This window comes from Palaemon carinicauda, chromosome 1 (genome assembly GCF_036898095.1).
Source record: "Palaemon carinicauda isolate YSFRI2023 chromosome 1, ASM3689809v2, whole genome shotgun sequence".
Classification (NCBI taxonomy): Eukaryota; Metazoa; Arthropoda; class Malacostraca; order Decapoda; family Palaemonidae; genus Palaemon; species Palaemon carinicauda.
Genome location: NC_090725.1, coordinates 103,366,430 through 103,376,072, shown reverse-complemented (window position 1 = coordinate 103,376,072; position 9,643 = coordinate 103,366,430). Strand labels below are relative to the sequence as shown.

Sequence of the window (9,643 nt, the reverse complement as noted above, 5' to 3'; positions counted from 1 at the left end):
AATATTTTAAGAAGAGTAACATCAAAATAAATATCTCTTATATAAACTATAAAAAACTTTAACAAAATAAGAGGATGAGAAATAGGGGTAGAATAGTGTGCCCGAGTGTACCCTCAAGCAAGAGAAACCCAAGACAGTGTTGTCAGGTGTATGTGGATAGATGAAAATATGTAAAGAATAGGCCAGACTATTCGGTGTGTGAGTAGGCAAAGGGAAAATGAACCGTAACCATGGAGAGGGATCCAATGTAGTACTGGCTGGCCAGTCAAAAGACCCCATAACTCTCTAGCGGTAGTATCTCACCGGGTGGCCAACCTACTACCTACTGTACTAGTCCCCCAAATCACTTAACCGCGGCCGCTAAACTGGAATTTCAAACTACACGCCATTACATCATAGCGCAGTGGAGTAAGCCAGTGTAAAGTGGCTTTTCAAGTTAAGAGAATGTTGACCCACGGCCTTTTAAAGTTTTTTCCCATTCTTCCCTTTTTCGTATTTCCTTTTTGTTATTCATTAATTGTTACTGCTTATCTCAGTCTAGTTTATTCCTTATTCCTTCATATTCAGTATTTCGAAATGTAGCCTGTTCTATTTCTGTTGATTTTATTTAGGGTAGAAGACTAAGGTTTCTCCTATCTTTTATATTTTCTTTTCATTTATATTTTACATTTTTACTGTTCATTTAAGTATATGTTAATTCCTTGTAACCTATCCTTACTTATTCCATTTAGCCTTATTTCTTATTCATTCCTTGTCATCCATGTTTTTATTCAGTATTTCATACTAAATTCTTTTGGTATCAATTTGATTTAGTGCAAATTTTGTATAGACGAATTTATTGCATAAAACTCTATACAAAAATTGTTCCCGGTAATTAAAAAAAAAAATGTTCCACTCTTAATTAAAGAAATAATTTTCATATAACTGCCTTATTAACTAGAAAATATTTCTTTTTAGAAAAGCTCTTTAGATATATTTTAACTTCAGCTCTCGCTAGAAATATATAGATTTGAATAAAACACAACAATGAGACCCTCATGGTAAAAGAAAATCGAAATTGATATGGTCATTAACTTTAACAAGCAAACTGCTGTAAATGAGAATTTCCTTTCTGTTTGTTTGTGGTCTTTAAATTTCATAAGGTAATTTCTTATAGAGAAAAGCACTAGGATATGAACATATGCCATATTATCATATTATGATACCTTTAAATGACTGTTTGATAGTTACTTTTTTCGTTACCAAATTAGAAAATTATCAAAAATTTCATATATATATATATATATATATAGAGAGAGAGAGAGAGAGAGAGAGAGAGAGAGAGAGAGAGAGAGAGAGAGAGAGAGAGAGAGAGAGAGATAGAGAGAGAGAGAGAGAGAGTGAGATAAAGATTAATGAGGCAGAATCATTTAAGAATTAAGGAACTATGCTCTTCAATAGACGGTCTTTAGAATTAAGAGTTTAGTGAAAGATTGTAAAAAGCAAATCAGACAATGGCTAGGTTAAGTAAAATTTGGAAATCAAATTGCCTGAAAATACATATAAAAATCAGACTATATATAAGTTTAGTGAGATCGGTGTTACTTTATGGACACGAATCATGGTATGACAATGAAGCAACCTCCAATAGATTTAGTAGATTTGAGAACAAAGCCCTCAGAAGGATATTGAAAGTTAAATGGCAGGACATGATTAGAAATGAAATTATAAGAGATTACTCAAGTGTCATATGTGGATGAGATCATAATGAGAGTTATATGGAAATGGTTTGGGCATGCTTTTCATCAAACGTTCAATTGGGATCCACAAGGCACTAGAAGAGTTAGAAGACCCTGTCCTACAAGGCTGAGGACTGTGAAGCGCGAAGTAGATGATGAATGGAGAAGTATTGAATTAAAAGCTCAAGATGGAGACGACTGGCGAAATCTAACCGAGACCCTTTGTGTCAATAGGCGTAGGAGATGATGACTTTATATATATATATATATATATATATATATATATATATATATATATATATATATATACATATATATGAATATGTATATCTATATATATATCTATATATATATATATATATACATATATATATATATGAATATGTATATATATATATATATATATATATATATATATATATATATATATATGAATATGTATCTATCTATATATATATATATATATATATATATATATATATATATATATATGTAGGCTATATATACAGTACATATAGATTATATATATAATTATATATATATATAAACTGTATAAATGTATACATATTTGTATATGTATATATGTATACATATTTGTATATGTATATATGTATATACAGTATATGTGTATACACATACATATATACATATATATATATATATATATATATATATATATATATATAAATTTCTCATTTCATACCTATGACGTTCGATTGTATTACGTGTGTAGACTAGAAACAAAACTCTCCAATAGCCAAAACCCTTACATAAAAAGAAGCCTTGCTGTAGCATATCATTATAAGCTAGTTGCTATTCAAGACGCTGGATCCGAGACCACATTACTGATACGGGATGCTGCAGCTGTCTCTATTTTTCTTCCACCTTAATCCGATAATCGTACGGGGGGGGGGGGGGGGGGGGTGGGGGTGGGGGTGGGGGGGGGGACACTGGACACCAGACTTGTCGGGATGTTTAACTGAAAAGAACAAAGAGGGAGTGGAACGACTTGTGAGGCTTAAATGTGAGCTCTGGACTCTAGTGGTAGATGGGCAGTTGAGAAAGGAGGCAAGAGATTTAGTCGGTGCGTGTTGAGGGTTGCAATTCAAGAGAAGAATCTTTTTGAGCATCAATATGCGCTCTGCAATGGGAAACGTCGTCTACCTGGTTGTCTTTATTACGTTGTTTGTGGTGAGTATTAACCATGGAACATGGTTAATTATTAAGTGGAAAAAATCCTTCAATGTTTCTAAAATAATGTTCTTGAGGTTGATAGATATTATATCTAAGAATGATGCAAATAAATATCACGTTCTTAAAATCATCATCATCGTCATCTCCTACGCCTATTGAAGCAAAGGGCTTCAGTTAGATTTCACTAGTCGTCTCTATCTGGAGCTCTTAAATCAATACTTCTCCATTTATCATCTCTTACTTCTAGCTTCATAGTCCTCAGCCATGTAGGATTAGGTCTTCTAACTCTTCTAGTGCCTTGTGGAGCCCAATTAAATGTTTGGTGAACTAATATCTCTTGGGGAATGTAAAGAGTATGCCCAAACCATCTCCATCTACCCCTCACCATTATCTCATCCACATATGGTACTCAAGTAATCTCTCTTTTAGTTTCATTTCTAATCATGTTCTGTCATTTCACTCCCATTATTCTCCCGAAGGCCTTGTTCTCAAACCTACAAAATCTGTTGGATACAGTTTCATTGTCATAGCACGACTCATGTCCATATAGTAACACAGACCTCACTAAACTGATATATAGCCTGATTTTTATATGGAATTCCAGGTGATTTGATTGCCAAATGATATTTTATCTTCCATTGCCTATTCTGTTCTATTTATCTCGAGTCCAACCTCCTGTGATATTTCATGCACTCTGGTAAGCAAGCATTGCAAATCCTGTGGTGTTATGCTAATAAGGACAGCATCATCGACATTCTAGTTCAGCTAATTTCCTATTACCAATCTAGCCCAATCCTTCTCCACCATCTCCAAATGTTCTATGCATTACAAAATCCTTGAGGAAGATAAACAACATAGGTGCCAACTCATTCCCTTAGGCCCCGTCCACACGAGCGAGCACTGCTTGGTAAGCTTTGCTCGGTGTGGCGTCAGAAATGGAGAAACCGCGAGCAAAGCTTCGCACAGGGCTTCCCTGATGTTTAGCGAAGTATCAAGGCTTTGCCTGGCAAGGGTTTTCCCTGACGGAAATTCGTCTTCCAATAAAGGGATAAAGCTGTCACACTAATGACATGCCGTCACTTTCGAATATATACATCTGCTTTTGCATATATATATATGTATATATATATATATATATATATATATATATATATATATATATATATATATATATGCACTGCTTAAAAATTATCAATACTAATAATTAAGGTAAATCTTATAAACAAAGAAATTAAATAAAAGCTCTAAATTGCAACTTATGCAGTGTACTGTATTATTACATATATCTTAATAATAAATTATCTTTCTCAGTTTTATATTTATTGAACTCATTTCCTTAAAATATCTGTGCTGCTTACTATTTTGTTTACGTTTTTTCATGATATTGTTATTATTTCGTTGACGATGAATGTTTCAGGGTTATTTGTTGCTACGTGCTTTATCTACTTGTTGACTTTCTCAAACGTCTTCATACACAGATATGTCTGTGCCTCAATATAATTTAAGTATATAAATTACACCTTGCCCTTATCCTTTTACAAACAACTATATTCACTTCACGTAAACAGTATAGAATAGCAGAAAAATTACGTCACGGGACAGTGGAGTTCCTGTCACACCTGCAGTACCCTAGACGGCCACAGCCCACGAGCTGTCAGTCTTTCACTACCCAACCACCGTCGTTTGGACAAGAGCTTAAATGCGTTCGACAGGCTTAGCTCGCAAAGAGGCAAAGTTTACCGAGCAAAGATCGCTCGTGTGGACGGGGCCTTAGAGTACTCCACAGCTCACCGGAAATTCCTTTGATAGGACTTCACTAATATTAACTTTACACTTACTATGCTTAGGAATATCACCTACGGGCCAACCAAGGGAAAGGCCCGTGCCAACAACAAGTGTTGGCTTTAATACCCCAACAACAATATGCTTAGGAAGACTTAATTAATTTTACCTATTTAATAGGAACTCCATAATAACGCAGGATTCTCCACAGAATTGGCCGGTGAACACTTTTTTTTTATTTTTTTATTGCAGCCTCCAGATACATTTAGTTTTGAACACACGCTTCATTATTCCCTGTCTTATTGTTTTCTTGCAAACATTTCCCACATTCACGCAGTTTTATTGATGTGAAATGCTTTCATTGTACATTATGTACTGTTTATTATTATATCATGGAAAGGCAATTAGCACTTTTTACTGATTGTACTCAGTCAGTTAATCGATGCTTTCCCTCCAATTCTTCAATTGCAACTGATAATGCAAAGACATCTTTGAAACTCCCGCAGAACTCAAACTTGCAAGCATAGCCACTTTGAAATGTTTCCAATATCCCATATTATTGTGATAGAATTTCGTTCAATATATAAGTTTACATTCACTTTTATAAGTTCGAGACAGTTGACATCGTGAGAAATAAAAAGAATTCGATGCAGAAGAATTTTGTAGCATCTCGGTACTTAAAGTTTTCTAAAAAGGAGTTTCCGTGATGATTATGGAAGGATGTGGCTGACCTTAGACCTTTAGGTTTTCCATGGACAACAGGAACACAGATCAAAAACTACTGTTGTACAGTATTTGCATAGATCTAATTAGTGTGGCCAGCAGATTATATATATATATATATATATATATATATATATATATATATATATATATTATATATATATATATATATATTTATGAGTATGAATGAATACACATACGCATCCACACATATACATGCATGTATAAATATAGATTATATATATATATATAGATTATATATATATGTATATATATAGATTTGAGTATAGATAAATGCACACACAACCACACTATACATGCATGTATAGATATAGATTGTGTGTGTGTATATATATATATATATATATGCATATATATATATATATATATATATATATATATATATATATATATATACATATATATATTTATAAATTGTTTTGTGTATATATAGTAGGCTACATACATATACGCACATGTAAGTATAGGTATATATATATATATATATATATATATATATATATATATATACACACATATATATATATATATATATATATATATATATATATATATAGTGTGTATGTGTGTATGGGTGTATGGGTGTATATATATATATATATGTATATATATACATATATATATATATATATATATATATATATATATATATATATATATATAACAAGTGCATATACAAACAAATGGGTAAAAACTAAGACAGATAACATATGATAATTACAACATATGTAGCAAACTATCAACGAATTTTTAAAATTTTCGTACAATTGATATCGACAGACACATTGTTGTCAATAAGACGAAACTACTACATCTGCCAAGTCTTTCACTGTCCTTTTATACATCCAAGAATACGACGCTTTCCATATATGTGGTACTGAAGAGAAAACATGAATACAGTTATTTCTAATTTCAGATTCAATGACAAAAGCCAGCGCAGTTAATTTCTATAATAATAATAGTTTCCTCATTAGCAGGTGGTTTCAAGGTCCTCGTTGCTCTCGCCACAATACGATGATTGTGGGCACACAACTAGAAAAACGTAGGTGTAAAGCGCTGCAATCTGCAGAAAGTTAATTGTCATTTGATACCTCCTACGCTGACAGCACACCTTGCCTGCTTTTATTTCTAACTTCCATAACCTGTCTAACATATCACGCAACTTCTTTGGTTGGTGATTCTAATTTCCTTGATTCTATGCTACTGTTTTAATTTTTCTTAATTCTTTACAGCTCAACATATGCTCTTGGGCATCTTCTGCCTCTTTGAATAACTCACAAACCTTATCATTTTCATTCCTGTTTCTATCGTTTTCTTCTAAGTCTATAATATTTAATCTTGTCTTCATTACGATTACAACTTCCTTAGTAGGAGATATTCATCTATGTAATCTCTTCTGCCATTACCATTTATAAACCTCCATTTGGTTATTTCTGCTTTCGTTTCTTCTATATTTTTTTCATTAATTTCGTTTGCTACTTTACTTTTTGTTTCTTTCAGTTCTTGCTTTCTATATTTTCTTACTTCAATTTCAATGTCATATTTTTTGTACATTTCTAAAAGACTTTTTCTCCAGCATTCCCTTATTTGGTCTTTCACTATTTCCTCAACTAATTGTTTATTACCTGATGTAATGATGGTATGAAACAACCTCACTTCTTTATACTCTATTCCCAACTGGCATGTTCCTGTTTTCACTATTAACCCCCAATAACATGTAGTTGCAACTTGTTCAAAGATCCTGTACTGTAATCGTGTACAGTATATACCAACCCCAATCCCCCCCTCTCTCTCTCTCTCTCTCTCCTTTCCCCTTTATTTCACCCGTCTTAACATTTGCAAACATTATAGGTTCTACTACTGTTTCACATATTTTTGTTCTCTCCAGCAAAGCCAAATCTCCTACTCTATTACTGCCTCCATACTTCTTAACTTCTTGCAGCAAGTATTCTATTTTTGCTTTCCTTTTACCTATGCTGTGACTATGGTCTCCCCTTTTCCGAGTAGCCTACCATTCTCCTAATTATCTATATTCATTAACTGTTTCTACCCTTCCATTTCTAACCAGCCCGTTATCTTTTCTAACATTTATTTGTCTCATTACTAACACCGCTTACTTATGTGGATTGCTGGTTAAAGTAAGTTTCCTTAGTTCTTCCAAACGGCGGCAATTGCTTATCCCGATTCCTAAGTACTCGGCCCGCAAAGTAAGTTTGCGGCCATTCAATCACACAATAAGTGGGCGCAAAGCTTCTAAGTTCATACTTATTACTGTAATTGAAGTTTTTAATCTGTACCACAAACAATATTTTTAATGAAGATCTCAATCTTGAATTTTATTCCTTTCCACCTTGAAATCAGTTGGGATATACCTTACTATCATCAGTTTTGGCAACCTATTATGGTAAGTTTGGTGTTTTTAAATTCTTCTTTTATATGCATTGCCCTATATACTACCAGATCCCTGCTAGGAATTTGCAACATACCTACTCTTATATCTTGTTTCATTAACTGTCTTAATTTTGAGTATGAAAATAAATGTTCTATATTATGATGTTCTTTGCGTAGGTCACACACATCTGTAAATTTTCCCTTGAAATTTGCTTCTAGTTTGAGCATATTTAACCTTGCCTTCATTACAAGGATTGCCTTTTCCATATTCATTTCTCTGATATAAGGCTGTGAGCCATTTCTTTCTATAACTTAAATATTTCATCCCTTTTTTCACTAGTTTCCTGTTTATCTTTTCCACAATTCTTTTCTAAGTTTCTTTTTTTTCTAGGGTCCTTATCACCCAACTTCTTATTTCTTCTTTTTCCAACCCACAACAAATTTCTTCAATGCTGCTACTTCAGCACTGTTTCTTTTTTCTTTTCTCTAGGCTACTTACTTGTAGATCCACTACTCAACCTCATGCTTAAACCCTTTCAAGACCCATCCTTGGATAATGATTTTGTTGGACAATCACAAGTTCATAACCTCATAATTGCAAGAGTGAAAGTATATATGCATAGCTCCGAAAGACTTTCATCTCCAGTTTTAAAGTTTAATATTCGATGTATATCAGTTTTCCCGGTAGCCTAAATACGGCATTACAAAGTACATTCAATGTAATATGGTGCTGTTAATCCTCAAATTATGAGCTAAATATTCAAAATAAAAGACCCCGTCATGTCCTTCAGTACCTATTTTCAATTACGACGAAATGTTGTGTACCTAATAAATTTAGAAGCAATAACCTTAGTCCAAAACAGGACCTATAAAGTAAGATGAAAAAAGCTAAAACCTTAAATGTATACACGTGAAAATGTTACGCATATGACGGAAATATTAATGTTCTAGTTGGACTTAAAACTAATCACCATGTGATTTTTCGTTCATGCTAATGTCGTAAAGCCTGGAATACAATAAGACCTCCTGTGATTCAATACAATCTACAACCTTCATTTTGTTTTCTCTTTTTGATTAAGATACTTGACCAAAAAGTCACTTACTCTATGTACGATGAGTTAAATAAGAAAAAGAAAATGTCACCAAAAAGTGGCTCTAGAACTCACTGCAAAAAAGCACCATAAAGAATAGTAACAAAGTATTAGAGCCAGACATGTGATAATTTTGCTTTGGGTTTTCTTTAAAAATTAAATTAAGTAACGAGATTAAAATAGGGTTCCAAGGAAAGACACTCTTGATCTCAGAATTATCATTACTCGCTTATTTTTCAGAGATATGGATGCATGGCATCGGTGCTTACTCACAGAGATGTCAGCGGCGCTTTGAAATACAACAACCGTTGCAACGAGCTAGGAAATGGTTTTCTTTGTGGAGACTGCAAAACCCTTGTGACCTGCATAGATGGAGAAGCATATGCAGAGGTTTGCAGGACGGGAGATACATGCCGAATGACACCTACCTTTGGCAACGCTGTTTGTCAACCAGTCCAGCATGAGTATTGTATTTGCAACAGGGCTAATGAGTTCTTTGCTGATGCCTATGATCCTCAGGCGTTCTTTTACTGTAATGATATACAGTCAGAGCCTGTTATGCATCACTGCCCAGAGAACAATGAATTTGATGATCAAAAGCAGCAGTGTATAAATGTGAATGGTTTACCAGATTGCACGACAGACGGATTCTTCCCTCTATACAGAAATTGTTCACAATATTACTCGTGCACTGCTACACGAGACGGATGGATTCAGAAGTCC

General features: G+C 33.5%; 1 protein-coding gene across 1 annotated transcript in view; it reads left to right on the top strand.

Annotated features, from left to right (window-relative positions):
- Positions 1–2,697: 2,697 nt before the first annotated feature.
- The window catches only part of LOC137642716 (uncharacterized), a 27,120-nt gene continuing 20,174 nt past the window's right edge, over positions 2,698–9,643 (top strand). The window contains exons 1-2 of the mRNA XM_068375527.1: positions 2,698–2,909; positions 9,161–9,643. The exon at positions 9,161–9,643 is cut by the window's right edge and continues 313 nt beyond it. Coding sequence (XP_068231628.1) covers positions 2,853–2,909; positions 9,161–9,643 — 540 coding nt within the window. The 5' untranslated portion in view covers positions 2,698–2,852. The remainder of the gene's footprint in view (positions 2,910–9,160) is intronic.